At 44.4% G+C, this 21,487-nt stretch overlaps 1 protein-coding gene across 1 annotated transcript in view; it reads right to left on the bottom strand.

Annotated features, from left to right (window-relative positions):
- The window catches only part of antxr1a (ANTXR cell adhesion molecule 1a), a 35,158-nt gene that overhangs the window by 8,044 nt on the left and 5,627 nt on the right, over nt 1–21,487 (bottom strand). Inside the window, exons 2-16 of the mRNA XM_023802034.2 lie at nt 19,743–19,814; nt 18,978–19,049; nt 15,437–15,518; nt 15,278–15,311; nt 14,909–14,988; nt 13,990–14,058; nt 12,734–12,814; nt 11,267–11,327; nt 10,447–10,545; nt 7,683–7,752; nt 7,494–7,572; nt 7,105–7,200; nt 5,341–5,382; nt 1,715–1,810; nt 749–916 (exon numbers count right to left, since the gene is read on the bottom strand). Coding sequence (XP_023657802.1) covers nt 749–916; nt 1,715–1,810; nt 5,341–5,382; nt 7,105–7,200; nt 7,494–7,572; nt 7,683–7,752; nt 10,447–10,545; nt 11,267–11,327; nt 12,734–12,814; nt 13,990–14,058; nt 14,909–14,988; nt 15,278–15,311; nt 15,437–15,518; nt 18,978–19,049; nt 19,743–19,814 — 1,201 coding nt within the window. The remainder of the gene's footprint in view (nt 1–748; nt 917–1,714; nt 1,811–5,340; nt 5,383–7,104; nt 7,201–7,493; nt 7,573–7,682; nt 7,753–10,446; nt 10,546–11,266; nt 11,328–12,733; nt 12,815–13,989; nt 14,059–14,908; nt 14,989–15,277; nt 15,312–15,436; nt 15,519–18,977; nt 19,050–19,742; nt 19,815–21,487) is intronic.

The following is a 21,487-nucleotide window of genomic DNA, read 5'->3' as shown; positions in this document are numbered from 1 at the left end:
CACAAATCACCCAAAAAAAAGGAACCATATGAAGAAACCGGGGATTTTGAGGAAGCATTCTCATGCTGTGTGAGATTCACTGCGGATAATTCTCTGCTTTTCAGTAATGGTTCGTGTGTCATCTATATCCTGGCCAAGTGGCCACGCCAGAGCAATCACCATGTCTGCTACAACTCCAAAGAATGTCATCCGAGGGGAAAAATGGCAGGAGAGGCAGGACAGTGGTAATATGAAACGTTTTCTCCACTGATCCAGGTTCATCACGGATAACTGCAGTTTGGTGCTTTTTAATGTTGTAAAGACTTTTATGCGCTTTATTTTTTTTTAAAGTTTGTTCTCCTTTAGTTTATCTGACCTAATTTATCCGTGTTTCCTCTCCAGGATCCTTTTTAAAGAGTTGTTTGCTCACTTAGAATTCTCCATGGCTCCAGTGATCAATTGGGGGTGTCGTTGTGGGGGTGGTTGAGTATTTGGGGCAGAAGGGAAAAAAAAAAAAAAAACGACACAAAAGAATCTGTTTTTCTTCTGAAAACCGCTAGTTTTGCTGCTGCAGCCTTCCTCAGGTCAGTCCAGTTCATATCTGGTTTCTATTAACAATCCCCAGCTGACTGTGTACTTATGAAAAGGCCCGTTAACTCATTCCTGGTCTCTCTGCACTGCTGGGCTTCGGGATAATCTGCCCCGTCGATACGGAAACTACAGCAGCCGGGATCTGGGTCCCAAGACGGCGACGGGATGGGCGGCGCACCTTGATCGGAGAGTACCACTTGCGGAGCTCGCGCGGCTTGTGCATGCCGTTGTTGAGGGTGCGGGCGGAGGGCTCTTCAAACTCCTGCTCTGGCATCTTCACGCGAGCATTCTTGGCCTTCTCCAGCTTGGCGCCCTCTTCCGTGGAGCCCTTCTCTCCCCAGCGCACCTCGATGTGAGACACGCACAGTCACTGGAGAGGCACGCGCTTCCAACAAAATCAGCCAATCGTAGCTGTGGACTGTGGGAGCAACCTGTATTGTCGAGGAATTGTTACCAGTTAATTGCAGTGATGTCATCGCGGCTGATATTTGTGTGGACAATGGGCAGTGGTAGACTGGAAGAAAATCTGTGTCTGTGAGCCATGCAGCAGATAAGCCATAATGTGATTGATGGGGTACAGTACAGTATGTGGACTTGGCCTGAAATTACTATATGGAGCCATCTTGTGGGATTACAGCCCACGGAGAAAGGTGGAGATTAGGTGTCATTTTGGTGGCAGTCATAAGCAGGGTGGCGCTGTAGAGGGGTCATTGTGTCAACAAAGCAGGCACATTTCCATAGCGTACGGTATAGCAGAGTCGCGGACGGGGAGAGGGAATAGTCTATTGGTGGCATATATTGCAGCTGTGATGCTGAAAATGTGCGGAGTGTAAATCACGGCCGTATGCTGTACTGAGGCTGCGCTGTAGCTTTGGCAAGATTAAATGCGGCACTGAAGTTCCAATAGCATAGGAGCTAAATCATAGCTGTGTTGAAGTTACACTTTAGCTTTGGCGGCGGGGGGGGGGCATTGAAGACTGCAGTGCAGTTTTGGATGCGGTTAAAAGTGTTTTATAACACTGTCAGAAACAAAAACTACAGTAAGGTGTTAATATAGTTGAGCGACGATTCCTCGGTAAGTGCTGTGAGATGATTATCTGTCATTGTAAGGACGGGGCTGTTATCGTGCCTGCCCCTGACTTACTTCCATCCTCTTAATCCCACCAACCCCCCGGCCCCCGTAATAGGAAGCATCCACCGTGGGCCACTTTTTTTTCGGAGCCTCGTCTTCTTCATCCTCCTGCAGGCATAAAAAGAGAGAGGAGAAATTCACACGCTGGATGGAGAGTCAGACCTGAGATGTTTCACCACCTGGGTCCGTTCCTCCTCTCTGATTGCTTGAACTCAGTTTGGCAGTGTTTGCAATGCTGTAACTTATTTTCCATGTTCGAATAGAGCAGAGCTGAGATCCCCCCCTATGCCCACAGATTCCCCTAAAGACTCTTCAATATATGGCCTACATCAGACCTTGGGATGTGGTCTACTTTACTTTTCTGGAAGTAATTTTGGCCGGAGGGCAGTTTAGGGTAGGTGCACCTCAGCCTTGAACATGGAACTGAACCACAACTGAGGCCCCTTCTTCCACGTGCAACAGCATCTCCTCACGGGGATGCACAGGATTAAGCAGAGTTTTCTGTCTCTTCACTGATTACCCCATTGTAGCTGAGACAGAAGAGCCCATCGCAAAGTCTTGTCTCGCTACAAACAGCTATATTAGCATGAAACCATGGTCAAATTCTGTCATCACATTCTGTCACATCTGACTTGAAGAATGTTCTGTGGTTTTGGCACAATGAGTAGAAATTACATGTGATGACAATTAATGTAAATCAGTACTGGAGGTTTTTGGATCTTAACCAGTAGTACTTATAGTAGAAGCTGAATTATTTCCATAATTTTAAAGAGATATTAAGAAACGTCAAAAAAGCTTAATACTCTGCCTGTGTTAATGTAAATATATTATCCATTATCCATGTTTTTTCCAGCTGGTCTCTGGTCATGGGTCTTTCTTGGAAGAGATTATTGCTTCTTTGATTGGATTAGTCTGTCTGGCATATTGTGAAGGTCCCAGCAGACTGGCGTTTCCAGTGGGGTGCTTCAACAACAAATGGTTGCGCAAATTGGCTTAATGACTACTTCACTAACAGGAAAACACATCTCTATCCACTCCTCGTATAAAATTTCTCAGGAAATTGATCATTTTGTTTTGTTTTTGGTATTTCAGGTGTTTCATGCCCTTGATCAGAGCAGGTCTTCACCTGACTGGCCCATAAATCACAGCTCAGCAGATCCCTTTAAAACCCCCCAACATACAAATCCCAAGAAATGTCAACCCTGTGGGAGTGAAGGAATGGTGTATCCAGGAAAGCTATAATTTAACAGGCGATAAAGTTAGGCCTGAAGAAAAAGGAAAATTCTAATACATGAAAGGACAAGAGTTTACAGAGTGTTAGAAACATGTGATGTTATTGTCTTGGTAGCCAAATTTGTAGTGTGTAGTTTGAAATCCTTCCCTTTTTTTCCTTGAAACGATTGTTGACTTGACTACGGGATCTTAGAAAGCATTCGTGTGACTTATGGCATTTCCTGTTTTCATGACCAGGCTCCGGCAAAAGGAAACAGAGAAAGACAGTCTAGCTTTCCTCTGCAGCTGGAAACAATACCAACTACTTTCAATATTCCTATGAATATTCTTTTCATATTCTGCTTTTATCTAATATGGGAGTGTCAAGTGTTTTTTTTCACTTTCTGGTAAATCCAGCAAATCATTCATCCATTATTATAAGCCTCAATTTAACATGGATGGATTGCTGTTATGCAATTATAGCATAATTTTTGAATGACAAAGCCATCATCTATCCAAATGCAATTTAAAGAACCAGGTGCAATCAGTGTTGAATTTTCTATATGCAAGTTCCAGTAACAATTTATTAAGGCCATATTTATAATATTTTATAAGCACATTCATAATGGATTATAATGCAGCCATAAAGCACTATAAACACAGCTATAAATATCTATAAAAAGGCATAACACATTATAGCCATGTTTATTATGTATTATGAATGCCTTATGAAGCTTTCATCCACAATGCACTTTAGATTCCCTAATAATGCATTATAATGGTTGGTAGAAACATTAAGGATAAAGGCATAATTTTGATAAATATTTATAGTCATGTTTATAATGCTTAATGAATGCATTATTATTTGGTATGAATGTGTTTATAAATTGCTAAAAATTGGCCTTGAGTAAAATGTTACCCAAGTTTCTGATTTGCTGCCATTGGTTCTTCCCTGATAAACACCCTCCTGTTATGTTTACTATGCAGTAATTCCTTGTCGGTTGTGTCTATTCGTTGGTGTGTCAATGTCACACATTTTTATGTTGGCATTTATTGTGATTTGTTAATTTTGCTTGTTTCATTTTTATGGGTCGAAAAGTATTAAAACTGAAATCTGGTAAAATATTTATGCACTTCAGGTTTAAGGCTGTGGATGTGGGTGGAATATCATGAGACTGGATTTTTGATTAAGTGACTGCTTCGCTCAAGTAGAGATTTTCTCTAACACCTGTAGTTATAACAGCACACAAAGGAAGAGAGTGAAGATGCACAGTTCCCAGATCGCTGTAGGCCTACATTTTAAGACCAGCATTATGCAGGGGGGGGGGGGGGGTTCTGTTAGGTTGATGCCTTGACCAAAGTCACTTGCCCAAGGCTCAGTAGTAAAAGTGTTATAAACACAGTTGTTTGTGCAAAATACTTTTTAGTGAAAATTGGTCATGCTGGCACATTTAATAGTGTTTGGAAGCTGCTGCTATTTTTTTAAAGTGGAAAGAATTTAGGGGGGGGACTCAATTTTTTTTGGGTTGGATGTTTTCCTCTTAGTCTGTTTACCTCGAAGAAGTTATGATAATGCTTGGTTGTGGTCCAGTGGATCATAAGAAGATACCTAAGAGGGCAGTTTCATGATTTCTGAGTTATGTGCTATATTGAGACACTTAAGATGTTCTATCTATAGTTTATAATCTCAGTAAGACTTAGCTTAAGGCCATGTTTTAATCATTTATGAACACATTCATAACAAATAATAATGCATTCATAAAGCATTACAAACACGGCTATAAATATTTATCAAAAGGCATAACACATAATAGCCATGTTTATTAGGCATTATGAATACTTTATGAAGCTCTCCCCTATAATGCACTGTGAATACCTTTATGATGCATTATAATGGTCAGTATAAGCATTAAGGATGCTTTGTACTGCACTATAAAGGTATCTATAGTGCATTATAGATGAGAGCTTCATAAAGCATTCATAATGCTTAATACACATGGCTATGATGCGTTATGCCTTTAAATAAATATTTATAGCCATGTTAATGCTTTATGAATGCATTATAATGCATTATAAATATGTTTAAATTACTAAAAACTTGCCTTAAATAAAGTGTTACCATAATCTCTTCATAAAATATTTAAACCACTTCTTATTGGTCCAGCATGCGACAGACGACAGATCAGCTGTTAAATCTTCCAGGAACAACATGTAATATAAATAAGTGATTTTGGATATGCTAACAGTGATTATTAACTTTACCATAAATAAAGCAGGGGAAATAATTAAAGCATTTGCTTTTTCCTAAATAAATAAAGCCCATGTTATGCAAGACTTCAGTTGTTTAGCACAAGGTTCTTTCTAAGAGCAACATCTGTGAGGCTGGGAATTTGCAGCGGCCGACAGCACAGTGCAGTGCTTCTTACCGAGCTGTCTTCTACCACCGGAGGAGGGGGCTCATGGATGATCTGTTGGAAGAAGACCAAGCATAAGAGACAAGCCTGCTCACACCGACATGTTACGACACTTGCTTTCCCCTACTGCGGAATCCGGCCTCCACTTTTTATATTAGCATGTGACACGGCCTGAGTAATGGTTTAAACGTGTGCCAGAAGAGCAGGGCTACACAAAAACACATGACTGAGGAATTGTTTTTTTCTCCTTCCCGCTCGTTTTCCTCCTTATTTACAAGGACGACATAGCGGCCTGTAGTCTGTGCCCCATCTGGATGGTTTCCGAAACTGGAGGAGACGCTCTGGGCCTCACAGGGGGCCGGGATACAGCCCTCTGCAGCACCACACAAGTCGTGAAGCATCCTGCTCTTTCTTTGTTTATTATCCTTCCATAGCTTGAACGTAAAGTAAAATGTCCAAGTAAAGAATTATGAGGGAATTCAGGAAAAGCAGGAGGGGAGAGAGAGCAGGACTGTGGTGTCATTTGCGAGCTTGTGGCTTTTCTTAATTAGCCCGTTGATACAAAAATCAGCCAATTGATACTAATATAAACAACACTTCTGCCTCATAGTGCCAATGCTCAAACTCAAGATGTTAAATGTGACTTTATACATTGTGGTGGACATGCTGGATATAGCTGAATGCCAGAACTGATGTCCATGTCTATTTCCTACAGCGACGAATCCTGACCACCCTAAACAATCCTGGAGAAGGGCTTCTTATTAAATCTGATATTAGTTGAGGCCTGGAAGATAATGTGCACGGTTTTTCCCATTTGCGGGAGTCTCGTTTTCATTGGGAGAGACACTCTTCTTTATGGTCGCTTGCTCATGCACCTCAAGGGTAATGGAGTGACTTGGAAGGCAATCGTCTCCCAGGCGACTGACGTCGTCGTGAAAACGGATAGCGGCGTCGGTGGAATGCTGCGTGCAGGCCGGCGACCCACGGACAGACCCCTCCAGGGATCTACACGACGCCGGAACGATTGGGCTCCCCACCCTTTCCCTCGCTCACTATTCCCTTCGTGAGACACGCCTTCCAGCCCCCGCTGTCCATCCAGCGCTGACTTCAGCCGTTCCGTTTCCTGAACTCAGGGACTGGGTGATCCAAAGTAAAGAAATCTGGAGTTTGGATTTGATCTCTCTAACGCTGCTTCTCTTTCTTGTGTTTTGAATCTGAATTTCCTTAGGGTTTTGATACCTGATCAAGTTTCCCAGATAGTGCAAAACAATATTTTAGCGACAACCTCATGTTATTGCCGCCTTTGATGTCCGCTGACGTCGGGCTGAGTATTTTCCAAAACCTGTTTTGTCATAGTTAGAATTCAGCCTTTCGGCCATGGATGTAATTCAGCCTTTTCCTTGTTTGCAGTCACAAAAATAGGTCAAGAAGCTTTAGGGCAGACAGCCATTTTGTTTAAATGTGTATAACAACATTTGGTTTTACCAAACTAGTTACAAGTAGTGGATTTTTTGGCACAAAGCAGGTTTTTATGCAGAGAATTGACTCTATGAGGTACTGAATGGGTGCAGAATAAGCCAGGAAAAGCTGTCCTCAAATTATTTTTTCAAAATCTAATGTTAACTTTCAAAATAGCTTAATGTTAGACTTTGCCACTGAGAACTTCTGCTCTTTCTTTGAAGATGCATCCATTTTGAAATCCTTTTTGAGGTTTGCAAACTTGTTTACTGGATTCCCAATACATGCCCTTTTTGCAAAATTCGGCCTTCCACTTACCACTGTGCAGCACAGAGGCCAGAACCACCAGAGCAGGCCCAGAACCAGCAGGAGCATCAGGATGAGAAGAGCAATGGCCAGTATGGTCCCGTCAGACTGAGGAGGGAGGGGGGCACAGAAGGTTCAGTAAACAACACAGATATATTTTCTACCACCCCAGTGAAGTATCTGGTTACCGCCTACGTAGCTAAAGACGTTCCTTCTGAACAGTACTGTACACTTTAAGGCCGGAACCCCCAGGAACCACCTATGACACTTCATCTTCTGCAGTGCGTGTCTCAAATGAGTCCTCAGCGACATGAAGGCTGTGAGGCTCAGTGAGGGCTTCTGCAGGGAGATGGCAGGTGGGCCCGATGGGCCGGCCCTCCGATCTGCTGGCTTTTACTCACGCAGCCCACGGTGCTGATGGTGACCGAGCTGGAGACGAAGCTCAGGCCGTTGTTCATGCTGACGTCCAGGGAGGCTGACCTTAAGCGAGAAGAGGGACATGGAGGAAGATGATAAGTCAGCATGGGCGCCTGAAACGGGAAGTAATTGGCACATTGGAAGAACTTCTGTACGGTCTAGATTACACTCACGTTCCAACTTCATGGAGAGCTGGAGCAGGGCAAAGGAGATAGGTATCCATGACAACCAGGGGTTTTCTCACTGGTGGGGAATATGGAAGAGAAGTGAAACTCATTGTCAATGTTGACACACCGCAGCACAACAAACAGTGTCCTCTGCGTTTAATCCCTATGTGACATGGCAGGGGGCAGCTAATTCAGCACCTGGGGGGCAGTGCTTGGGGGGGGGGGGTGCCTAAATGGATTAGATGAGAGGTATTTATTAAGGGAGACTTATCAAATGAAATGAGGGAGCAAAACAAAATGTGGCTGTTGTGAAACCAGCGTTTCTTTCTCTCTCTTTTCACTTATTTCTCCCTGTTTATTCTGGCTGAGGTGGAGCATAACCCAGTTCTGAGGGTATAGACACCAACTTTCTGTGATTGTTTTTTTTATATATAAGTAAAAGACCTTCCTAAAGGGTGGAGGAAAGAAGGAGCGCAGAACACACTGGTAGATAAACAACCCCCACTGCCAGCCCGCACTCCGGGCCAAAAAAAGCTTGGCCAGAAATCCCACTCTCAGAGCACAACTGGGACTGGTGGGGGGGGGGGGGGCGGCCGGAGTCCTTAAAGGAGCTTTGGAGGAGAGGGCAGAGCAGAGTTAATCTCGCAGCGGGAGTGAAATTAACCCACCTACTAGCGAATTGACCTTTTTGCTGACTCAGCACCTCATTGAGTTTCACTATAATCAGGAAATGGCTGGATTAATTATCAGAGTGTTGATGTGTGTTTACGTCAGTGGAGCGTATGGGCCCCCCCCCCCCGTCAGACAGCCAGAGGGTCATTTCAGGGTGCAAGGTGATGTCTGTCATCACTGGGCAGCATCTAGTACTCGTGCTTCTCAGAATAGTCTTGCTTCATACTTGTGATTTAGGGCAAGCTAAATGCTTTGGATTGTCACTTTGCTGGGAGATGTTTCCTTAGACCAAGGGTGGCGAACCTGATCCATGGAGAGCCGCTGTGGGTGCGAGTTTTTGGGATGACCTCTCATTCAGCCAATAATAAAGCAGTGGTTCTCAACTCCAGTCCTGGCGTCCCACTGTTATTGACTGATTGAGAGGTCACCCCAAGGTTCCCTACTCCTGCCTTTCAGCAGCTGAACACATGCAGCCACCTCCCACCCCCCCCACGGCTTCCTTACGGCTCCCTAATGTGTGTCCCAAGTTGATCTCTGAGCATGGGCTGTTTGTTGGGAGTGCCTGTATGCATGTTAGGGGAGACGGCGGGCTAGCAGAGCCTTTTTGTGCTGTGTTGGTGGGCTATAGATAGCGCCCCAGTGTGCTTGGATCCCAGGCCCGGGGCCACAGCGTCGCATGTCCAGGAAAAATCACAGCCTATTTAGAAAACTTCTCATCATCCTTAAAAATGGCTGCTGCTTCTGCATAAACAAAAGCCATCAGACTGTGGGGAACTTCCTGTGGTCGAACTGTCTCCATGGCTCTCACTTATCTGACTGGACCTTCACGTACTGTATATAAATAATTAGCAGTGTGTACCTTCTGAAATGCCTGTTCTTAAACAAAATGTGTCAGTCACTCATGCAAAGTTTCACACCTACCCGTCCGCTGTGTGACTTTAACTACAGTTTTGTTGCCCAGCATTGATGTTTACGACACCATATTGGTTTCAAGCACACTCTGAGTCCAATAATGTTTCTTTGTCCAAAAAACTCAAATGCCTTTTGAAATATTCTTGCACTGTAAGCGCTATGCTTGTTGTTCTGCTTGCCGTTAATGCAGAGGCGGAAGGAACGTTCTAACATATGGCTAGGAAGTGGACCTTCACACCTGACTGGAATAGATCACACCAAGAACTAAATAGCACTCTTAGTAATACAACCCAAATCTTTCTCTAGTTTGTAATTTGGAGCTGGATTCATGACCTCTTCATTTTTTTAGTGCAATCGACATCCACAGCTCTGCGATCCCATTAGTCAGCAGGAAAAAGTCCAGCATATGAGCTGAGAGGCTTGTAAAAACTCTGAAACTCTGAGGGGACTTCAAAAGTCCTCCCAGGACTCGAATCCCATCACTGTATCGTATGCTTGACACTTTTATTTAATACCCCCATGTTTCTTGTGTTCAACTCCCAAGAAATAAAGGAAAATACCCTCAGAAAAGATTACGTAGCATATATAACATTATAAGAGGTTATGCCCATTTGAAAGTACAGTACTGTGCAAAAGTTTTAGGTGCCCCTGAGGAGAGGTTTAGGAACCCCTGAGGTGCCCCTGAGGAGAGGTTTAGGAACCCCTGAGGAGAGGTTTAGGAACCCCTGAGGAGAGGTTTAGGAAGCAAAGCTGTTTTCTTCTAGCCATCCAACAAGATATCAGTAACTTTTTGGAGAACAGAATACATTCTTCTTACTTTATATTTATTTATTTGCATATATTTTAACATTAAATAGTTTTTTGTGCAAATATACACTTGCTAGTCAGATAAATACAGTAGCTGTAATCATTTCCTTGGGCTGCCTAAGACTTGCATAGCACTGAATGTCACATTAGATTCACGGTTTCTGAATGCCTTGTTTTCTTGGACCAGGATAAACACGATAACATGTTTATTAGACATTCCCTCGTTACGGAGATGAATCGTATAAAATCATCTTGTGCTTGTGAAGGTTCTGTTTCCCTACATTCCATTAAAATGGAGTTCATGTGGGAGCTACGTTTGTTGTGTCGCCATTTGTTGCTCATGGTGAGGAGTACGAGGAGCGTATGGGTCTCCACTTACTGACGGTGACGGTGTCATTGATGCGGAAACTGCACAGGACCTTCTCCACGTTTCGCGTGTGCAGGAATCCATTCCCTCTCACCACCACCTCAAAGGACTCTGCATGGAAGCATAAAAAGTCGTGCTGTGACTGATCGCGACCGGAGCATGATTCAAATTGGAATCTAGAAGCATACAGAGATTTAATCCTGAAAAATCAATCAACAGCCTGCATAATAATAATGAGGTTTTGATGGCAGCCTCCTACCAATCTCATTCAGGGACCAGCAGAAATCCTTTACCATCAGCTAACGGTTTTGTGGCTAACTTAAAGTCATTGTGACTTGTGAGAAACACCTTGCTGGACTCAGCAGCTGACTCAGGTTGTGTAATGGATGTCTGAAGCTCTCAAACTGACAAAACACTTTCTATCGTTTTTTTTTTTCTTTTTTTTTACCTGAATATGCAGAACTTTGCATTACCTTTCACAGAATTTTAGAAGGTACTTAACCAAATGCCAGAAAACATCTGCAAACCACTTTCCATGTATCAGAAAGATTAGCATGTTTATTGCCTTGGCCAGATCAGCTCTGTAGCGGCCTGGTGTACGGATATGTGTTCAGAAAATAATGTTCCACATTTCCACCTTATTTTGCTGCTTTGCAAGGATTTGATGGTCTTATATACTTTACATGATGTGGCCAAAAAAAACCTTCAGCCCAAACTATATTATGCAACTATATATACGCCATATGAAAATTTATTAAATCAGATGATTGTATCACAAATCATGTGAGAAACATTTTCACAGGGGACTTGGGGATCCAAAATGTTCACGTACCTCCTGCACAGATACTGGAGGGCTCAGCTGCCAGGATCTCGATGCAGGACTTCTTTAGGATCTAAAGACAGGATATAGAGGAAAAGCCTGAGGTAAGAATATGGCTTCAATCTGTCCTCATTATTTGGCTGGCCCCGCCACCATTTCTATGGAACTGGGTTTTTGCTCCCTGCCAGACAGTCCACTTTTTTGCTCCCTCCCGACTCCCTGCCAGACAGTCCACATTTTTGCTCCCTCCCAGCTCCTGGCAGGAGCAAAAACATGGACTGTCTAGGGGTCCCAGAGGACCAAGTTGGGAAACACTGCTATAGAAGATCAAAGGTTCACAGTATTTCGTGGCAGTTTCTTGTGTTTTCTAAGCTTAGTACACTGCATGGAAATTCACTGGGACCAAAACAAAACAGAGCAGGATTCTGCCATGCCACGGACTTCCCAGAGCTGGTATGTAACATTCTCCATCTTGCCATACCATTTGTTTGCTGTGACAGTTTCAGCACCCCCATCCAGCAAGGTATGTGGAGTTTAAAGGGAAGTCTGACTGATTTACTGTCAGTGCCCCGTTTACTTTAAAGGAAGTCAGGAGCCTCCAGTGTGACGCTAAGAGGTACCAGATGGCTGTCAGCTGTTCAGACCTAAACTACATCCAAAGAAGCCCAACACCTGAACACAAGATGCTCGTATTACTGTTAGTAGATTGCTCCAGTGGCACCATTTTTCGAAGTAACATTTTCACATTCATAGACGCTGATATTTCACTGGAGCAAGTTAAGGACCATGTAAGGTTCCTGGCCTATAAGCTGGGTTCCTTCTTAAAATAAACGATAAAATGAATACAGTCAGCAATGCCAATGGAATGAAGAAATGGCACTGATTACATTTAGCGCTGTACACCTGTTTCATACTGTCCAGCATGCTGAGCATCGGGAATTGTTGAGTTAAAAGCACAGCGCTTATTTATTGGGTGTCTCTGTTTCCAAACATCCATCTATCCATACATCTTCCAGTTGCTTCACCAGTATAGGGTGGTAGTGTTGGCCTGGGGGTCATCCTCAGGGACACAATGAACAAGGCAGTGGGACGCCCAGGATGGGACACCAGTCCATGGCAGGACACATAGACAAACATGCACATTCAAACGCACTGAACAACTGAGATGCCCATTAACCCAACTTAGGTCTGCAGGAGGAAACTGAAGGTGCCAAAGGAAACCTTTAAAAACCTAGCCTGCACCTATTAGACGTACTGAAAGGGAAATATAGCTTTCAGAGTTGCCAAGTAGCGCATCATATGTACCCAATAACTCAACAAACAAAGGTTTTAAAGACTGCTCCACTCATGCTGCTATGAAGGCACTTCCAAAACTGACTTTTTCGGGCAGTGGAATGGCAAACTAAAACAAAAAAATCAGAGCCAACACAATGAATCATTTGGTGAAGCCCTCAAGCCTGGAGCAGATCTTGCTCTTACCGAGCCTATGACCCCTTGCAGTGCCTCAAACCCATCATTAACGGGGAAAACGTGATCCTTGCTGTCAGCAATCTTTGCCAACTGGGAAAAGAAAGAAATGTGTTAGAGGCAAAAGCATTTACATATTTAGTTGATGTTTTTGTCCAAAGCAGCATAAAAGTGAGGCAAATGGCACATTACAAACATATGTGCTGACAGGGAGTCAATTAGGTGCAATTAAGTGCAACTAGTCTGAGCTTCCAGTGAATGCCCAGGTACAGTTAGGCTGAGCTTCCAGTGAATGTCCAGGTACAAGTGTAAGCGGGACTGGGGCAGGAGCTACAGAACAACTTCTAACAAAGCTAGAGTCTAATAAGTCTATTCAAGGCCCAAATGTGCAACATAAGAACAACAAAAACCCAAAAAACGGGCTTAAAAAATGCCCAGTTAGTAGACTGAAATCCTGAAATAATCTTGACTGAAATCATATGTTCTGCAATCTTACTCCTCTTTACCTTTAGTTGTCTTTAAATACCTTTCTTCCTACTGTATTCACATTTTAGTGTATTGATATAAACTAAACAATGATTTTTATTTACTGTAAAAAGCTGATTTGTTTGAAAGACAGGTAACTAGCGATATACCTTGCATGCACTTCACTGGCTGCCAGAACAGCTTTCTGTTTGAATTTCAATGATGGTCAAACTCTGTAGGAGGTGATTAAGACATGCTTGGGGGCAAAATATTAATTGAATTCTTGAATAAAATATGCGAATGGGTGAATGTCCATATGGGCAGGGATGGGAACAGACTTAGGTATTATTGCTTTTCATAAGTACACTGTCCTGGGGGTTAAACATTCAGTTGTCATTTCCCAGTGATAATCAGTGTTTGGTTTAGGTTTTGGAAAAGGATTCGGTTTAAATTTGTTTGATAGCTGAAATAGCGAGAAATGCCTAAAAATACTTTGTAACATTAAACAGGTCAATACAATTTTCATGCCTTATGTTAGCTGTTGACACGTCCCCCACATTGAAGCTTACATACTGTATTATGCAGACCCTGCATTCCTCAGATACCGCCGTTTCTCTCTTAAGGGGGCTATTACCATCTTACCCCTTTATGAAACTAAGCAGCCTCTAGTTTATGGCTGAAACATACTGCTTGTCATATTCCCTTTATGATTTACACTCTCATTAACTCAGCATATGACTTTTCACAGGGGAAGTTTCCTGGCTGGCAGGTTTAAGAATTAATTTACAAGCATTAAATTTTACCTGGGTTTCATTGAAGTCCTTCACTCCAACGCAATACACAGTGGCTCCCAGGCTCCGCGAGCGATTGGCCTGCAGTTTTCAAAGCAAAACAAGAACGGAAACCTGGAGTGAATTATCGCCCTGTAATACTCAGCGGCATGCAGTTTACCGGTGTGCACTGTCTTTGCCAGACTGCTGCTGAGATTCTGGCCTGTATGTGAAATGACCCAGATGCCAATACAAATATTGCTGAGAAATAAAATGTAAAGGAAAGGCAAGAAAACCATAGTTACATTTTAGCCTGTAACTCACAGGCTTGAGTAGCTATTTTAGTGCTATTTACATGCATTTTCTCAAACAGACAGTTAGCTTGTCATTAAAAATTTCTCTGGGGTTATGGACTAAGGAACTCATCTGAACAAGGGGGGGCATGTGGGGGGTAGGGGGGCATAAGGTCATGTCCACCTGTCTGTTTGCTTTTGAAAAACTTTTAACCTTTTGTTGTAAGAAAAGATGGAAATCATTCAGGCATTTATTAGTAACATTTTATCAGTTTGCCCCTCCCAGTTCCATGGTCCATATCTGGGGTGCTTCATCCATCATGACGGTGCTACTGAGGTGGTGAGAACGTCCAGATCCTGTCCCATAGGGGTTCAGCTGTACGCAGGTTCACCTGCAGGTTGGGGTGATATTCTTGGATTGAATGCTGGAGTCTCTGCGCCAGATGTGCCTCACATCACTGATCTGTTTCATTCCCTTATCAGGTGGGAGATATAAATCTGACAGAGGTGCTGACCCACAGTTTTCCAGTAGAGTGTCTCTTGCACAACATGGGATCAAAGCATTTGTTGATGGGGTCTCTGGACCTGGTGATTCGGAACCGTCTACCGTGCCCTAGCTTGGCTGGCCGGGTCTGGCCGGGTCTGGCCGTGGGCCTCACCTCCCTCTCTGCGTAGTAGAACAGATCCTCGTGCAGCTCCCCGTCCGTCAGGGCGATGATCACGCTCGCAGTGCGGTACCCTACCAGCAGACACAAGGACACAGACGCAAGTGGCATCACGGTCCTCGATCTGAACGATGCTTAATGGTTGGGATGCAAAGCATAGGAGCACAAGCTAGATAGTGATTACAGAGACAGATCTTAGTCCTGTGAGGTCCTTGCTGATGTATCTCCAGACAAGTACTTTTAATCCGTATGAAATAGTTAATATCCAGTGCATGAGTGAGTCCATATAAAAAGTATATTCTATATTGGTTACACTGGATAAACACTTTAGAATGTAGCGTTTAAGATTAAAAAATGGCTTACCTTGCAAGTTGCCATGGTATATCTGCTCACTAGCCTGGAATAGAAACATGGAATAGAAACACGTTCAATAAACTGGGATCATAATGGGGCACGTGACCCTGCCCTATAGGCCTGGTGGGTTGGCCGAAAGCGCTAGCTATGTTACGGTGGGCAGCTCACCCTCTGGATGCCCTCGTGCATGAACGTGTCGCCCCCAGGCTGGACTCTGCGCAGCTCCTCCAGACCCTTGCGGATCCAATCTCTGGGGAGACACAAAGGCCACAGGATAGAAGAAGAAGCCCTTTGGGTCTATAAGTAAAGGTGATGTGTAAACGTGTGTGTGTGTGGACGCTTGTGTGTGCACTTATATGAAAACAGGTGAAAAGGATTGAAGAGCTGGCACCTACACAATGGCATTTGCAGATTGGTTTAATACAAAAACCATTAAGACGCATTGACTTTAATTGATATAATGCTTATAATTTAATCAGTGAGAAACATCAGATGGGTGTGATGTATCTGTAACATCTTAAGAGTAGAAATTGAGGTAACACTCTACTTGAAGCTGTCACCTATAATGCATTATAGATGCCTTCATAATGCACTAATATGGTCAGTACAAGAATTAAAAAAGCATTACAGTGTCTTCTATTGACAGTCGTGAAGCATTATAATACCTCATAAGCTCCAATGAAGCTCTCATCTATAATGCACTATAGATACCTTCATAGTGCATTATACTGTTTAGTATAACAATTAATGTTGCTTTAAGTGCATTATAAAGGAATCTGTGTTATAGATGAGAACTTCATGAAGCATTCAAAATGCATAGTAAACATGGCTATATGTTATGCCTTTTTATGAATATTTATAGGCTTTATGAATGCATTATAATGTGTTACGAATGTGTTCATAGATTCTTATAGACATAGCATTCATAGAAAGTGTTATTAAATTTGAGAGACATATCACTCATGTTCTACCCCAGTTAATCTAACCTTTTACTCTAAGGTCATTATTGATTGCTGAAGTCTGTGCTGTATGGGGCAAACGGCAGCGTGGACAGACCTCCTGAAAGGCCGCGGGCAGGGGCCGCCGGCACAAACAGGCGGCGTGGACAGACCTCCTGAAAGGCCGCGGGCAGGGGCCGCCGGCACAAACAGGCGGCGTGGACAGACCTCCTGAAAGGCCGCGGGCAGGGGCCGCTGGCACAAACAGGCGGCGTGGACAGACCTCCTGAAAGGCCGTGAGAAGGGGCTGCCGGCACAAACAGGCGGCGTGGACAGACCTCCTGAAAGGCCGTGAGAAGGGGCCGCCGGCACAAACAGGCGGCGTGGACAGACCTCCTGAAAGGCCGCGGGCAGGGGCCGCCGGCACAAACAGGCGGCGTGGACAGACCTCCTGAAAGGCCGCGGGCAGGGGCCGCCGGCACAAACAGGCGCCGTGGACAGACCTCCTGAAAGGCCGCGGGCAGGGGCCGCCGGCACAAACAGGCGGCGTGGACAGACCTCCTGAAAGGCCGTGAGAAGGGGCCGCCGGCACAAACAGGCAGCGTGGACAGACCTCCTGAAAGGCCGTGAGAAGGGGCCGCCGGCACAAACAGGCGGCGTGGACAGACCTCCTGAAAGGCCGCGGGCAGGGGCCGCCGGCACAAACAGGCGGCGTGGACAGACCTCCTGAAAGGCCGCGGGCAGGGGCCGCCGGCACAAACAGGCGCCGTGGACAGACCTCCTGAAAGGCCGCGGGCAGGGGCCGCCGGCACAAACAGGCGGCGTGGACAGACCTCCTGAAAGGCCGCCGGCACAAACAGGCGGCGTGTAAGCCGACAGCGGGCTGACTGCGTGCCAAGCCCAGCGGCCAACCGACCGTTCCCAGGGTAGTCTGGGGACCCCGCTGTTGCTCTTGGCCGTCCCACTGGTGACGAGGCACTGGGAAAGTGAAAGTTCACCACGGAGGCAATTTGCTTTCAGATGACCCAAAAAGGGCCGCATTGGTCGCTGTGGCCTTTTTCGGTGTCAGGTCTGAGAGTGAATGTGGCTTCGGACGTGGGGTCAAGCAGCGGCGACTCGGCCGGCGTGACCCACAGCCACCTAAACGCCAAGCGAGAACGTGCACTACGCCGTGAAGCAGTCTGAGTGACTGGCTACACAGTGGATGAAGGATAATGACAATGAAAAGGCAGTTTAAAAGTAATTTTTGTATTAGATGGACCAAAATAAACACTGCTGATGTGATTGGCAGTAAGTTTTCTCAAGTTTCTTAACAAACCTACCACATATCGCTGAATAGGCATCACAGATCGAATGCTTTCACTTGTTCTCATTCATTATTGTTTATGGAGGAGTGCTGTCATAAAGGTAAATGTTTCATTTGCCTGCAGATACTGGAGTTCAAGAATGCCCCCCTCCCCCTCTCCAACCATTACCTCATTTCAGTCCTGACGTCCCTCTGTCCTCTTACTCTCCCCCCTGCCTCTTCTCCCCTCGTCTAGTTCTGCTGCCACATTCTATCCTGTCATCCGATCTCGCTGCAATCTTCCCAGTGTCATCACTGCATCCTCAATCAGCCTCACTGCACTCCGCCCCTTGCTGACAGAACCAAGCACCGCCTGGCTGAATGGCATAAATCTAACAACCTGGCGCCTCGTAGCAGAACCTCCTTCTCTGTTCCTCTTTCACATTGAAACTTCATTCTGTAGTTTATTAAACTCTTATTACTCCAGCTCCTCTCCCATTTCAGAATTTGATCTCTATCTGGAGACAAGATGGAGAGAAATGAGTTGCTCGTTCTCCCTACCAATCAGTTTGCAGTAGTACATTGTTCTTGACGTTTGTGCCTCTCTCTGAAGCCACTTGTCCTCAATATCTGGTCCCATCTCATTTCCTACTGATCCTCGTTCTCTTTTTCATTTGTCCTGAGCTGTTCTGTGCCTATTAGATCAGACCTCCTCTCATAGAAATAACTCAACCAATTACAATTCAAAGAAAAACTTTCCATTGAACTCACTATCTCTGGCATTCACCACTCATTCAGTTTTTCAGTGTCTCCTGGGCTCTGGCATTCGACACTGACACCCATCAAACTTATCACTACCTAGGTGTCCAACCAGGATGGAAATCCTCATCACTCCTGCACAAATCATGCCTTATGATGAACTATCATGATTCAGCTGTGGTGTCAATATGGAGTAGCCAATTCTGGTGGGATTAGTACCCACTACAGGCTTCTATTCTTAGATGGGTTAGGGTTAGGGTTAGGGTTAAGATTAGGGTTAGGGTTAGGGTTAAGGTTAAATGTCATTGTCACCTCAGCACTCCTTATCTTACAAAAGAGCTTCTGAAAATATCCAGTAACTATAGCATTATGCTGAACTTTGACTTGCATAGTTACAAATCATATGTGTTTAAAATATTATTGCAGTGGCTGGAATTTTTCTCAGAAACGCCAGCTGTATACTGCAATAACCTGCATGAGGTTCTGACCTTGTAATATTTTAGTATTTGATGTCAAAATATAAATAACCTTTGGAATGTGCATAGATGCCTAGTGACTGAAATATGAAATGTTAGCCTTTTGCTATGAGTAAGGATAGTTTAGCATTGTGGTTTTCTGGTGCTAATTATTGCCATTATATTTCCAGTTCAGATGTAAGGAATTGCATACAAGCAGCAGCCTCCACTTTTCTCCTTCCATGCAATGCTGCTCGTTAGGCCTACTGTACCTGTCCTCAGTCAGTCTCATGAGGATCTTGCCCTCTGTGGAGAACACGATGAAGGACATCCGGAGCTGTGGGCTACAGCAGGTTGAAGAAAATCAGGTCAGTGTGTCAGATGGCAGGCCTCAGTGCGTCACATCTCAGTGCGTCACATCTCAGTGCGTCACATACCCGCCTGTGCTCTAGGTCTCACTGATTACTGTGGGTCAAGCAAGGATCAAGCATTTTGTCTTCACTTTATATCAGTGCTGTATGAATATTTAGCGAACAGCTGAGCCCCACTTTCGGAGCATAAAGCTCATGCAGCGCTGTGTTCATGCCAATCCTAAGGAATTCAGAACTAGGTCATGATCCACTTAGAGGGTGATTGTGTGATAAAACAGGTTATAAATCCTTCTTTTTATTTTGAGGCTCTGTATTACTGTACATCGTATCAGCAAACTACTCCTGCTATTCTGGCTGTGTTATACAGATTTTACTACTCAACAACAGTCCCATCTACTTTATGTCTTATTTTATGGTGCACTCTTATGAATATAAATAATGAAGCGTCTCAACGTGAAATGTATGAAGGGGAATCTTAGGCTGAAAAACAAAATTCATGAGTATAACTTTAATTTGGTTTAGATCTAGCTTCTGCTTAAGGGCGGATACCGGAGCAGCTAGCAGGTGAGGTCAGAGCGACGCAGCGCACATTTAACCCTTGATGAGAAGCTAGTTGCTGGCTAGTGGTGTTGCCGTCTCTTTTCAGGTCCGGTTCTGCCCACATACCTTATGAATTTATGAGCCAGATGTTCCACAAAGTGGTAAATCTCATTCCAGTGGTGCTGAACACTCCCAGACCTGCAAGCAGAAATTGAATCAGGGGATTGATCTTTATATGTACCTGAATGGCCCAGTAGGGGGCGACAGAGCTGTGGCAACATGGACAACAGAATCAAAGCGGGTAGATGAAGTAACAGCTTATTCTGCAGCTAAACAGTATTCACTGGGTTACTGGTACAAAGGCAGTTTGGTGCTCGTCCCCAGCCTACTGAGAATGGCCGTCTTTCTGAGCAGGGGAGAAAGCTGAGATGTGCGCAGCCAAACGGCACATCAGGCAGCTGGTACCTATTCATCCTTCTGAGTCTTCCGAGGCGGAGACATACGGAATGGTAATAAGGTAAGAACAGATGGCTAAGATCATCCGTTTAAATGTGAAGCCTATTGACCTCGCACAGTGTTACATTCCACATCTCTTTGTTTACATCTTCTTGGAAACACTCTCCTCCTGTTTCCATGGCGTCTCCAGGTCCCTGGATGGATTCCTGTGACTGACTGACTTTCTGTAGCCTTTCCTCTTTCTGATATTAGCAGGAAGAAACAGAACAGTCGCTGTTCTCTCTGAGTGGTAAACATTAGTACAATCTCTCTATCATTGTTTTTCCCTTCACAGAATGTATTTACAGGAGAATGAAAAATGTGAAGCAATCCTGGATAAACCTATCAGATAAACAAATAAGCAGAGACCCTTTTCTCAAATAACTCTGAGTTATTATGTCTGTCAAACAGATTATGGCAAATGAAGATTGTCTAACAATATAGCAGACACAGATGGTTACTGTTTTCCAGTATGAAAGCTTAAGTTTTCCTGTGAAATGCTGAATATTTGCTCTTGTTAAGATTTTATAGGGATTTACGGCCAGCTTCATCTACTTTGACTTGTGGCTGGCTGCATAGTTTTGCAGTTATCTGATTACACTTGTGGCCAACTTAATGGGTTTCTAGCTAACTATTTAGAGTGGTTAGACTTAGACAATTTGTCTTGGGCAGATCATATGATGGGTAGGGTTTGATGAATCCTTGGTTGTCTCAGTCTCTAACTCTTGGTCTCAGGCACATTGTCTGTGAACACAGTTTGTCGCTGCATCCACAAGTGCAGGATGAAACTACCATGCAAAGAAGAAACCGTATCTAAACATGAACCAGAAATGCCGACAACTTCTCTGGGCCCCGAGCTCATTGAAGGCGGACTGAGGCAAAATGGAAAACTGCCAAATCAAAATTTCAGATTCTTTTTGGAAATCATGCATGGTGTGTTCTCCAGGCTAAAGTGGAGAGCAACCATCCAGCTTGTTACCAGAGGGCAGTTCAAAAGCCAGCATCCGTGATGATATGGGGATGGATTAGTGCCCATGGCTTGGGTAGCCTGCACAGCTGGGAAGGCACCATTAATGCTGAATGATAAATGCAGGTTTTGGAGCAACATATGCTGCCATCCAGATAACGTCTTTTCCAGAGAAGGCCTTGGACATTTCAGCAAGACAATGGCAAACTGCATTTTGCAAGTATGACAACAGCATGGCTTTATAGTAGAAGTCCGGGCTCTGTACCTTCTCTGCCTGCAGTCCGGACCTGTCACCCAATGAAAACATTTGGTGGATCATGAAATGAAAAATAGGACAAACTGCTGAGCAAATGAAATCCTATATCAGGCAAGAATGGGACAACATTTCACTTTCAAACCTCCAGCAACT

Source organism: Paramormyrops kingsleyae, chromosome 2 (genome assembly GCF_048594095.1).
Source record: "Paramormyrops kingsleyae isolate MSU_618 chromosome 2, PKINGS_0.4, whole genome shotgun sequence".
Taxonomy (NCBI): domain Eukaryota; kingdom Metazoa; phylum Chordata; class Actinopteri; order Osteoglossiformes; family Mormyridae; genus Paramormyrops; species Paramormyrops kingsleyae.
Note: the sequence above shows the minus strand (reverse complement) of the source record. Positions and strands in the feature narration are given on the sequence as shown.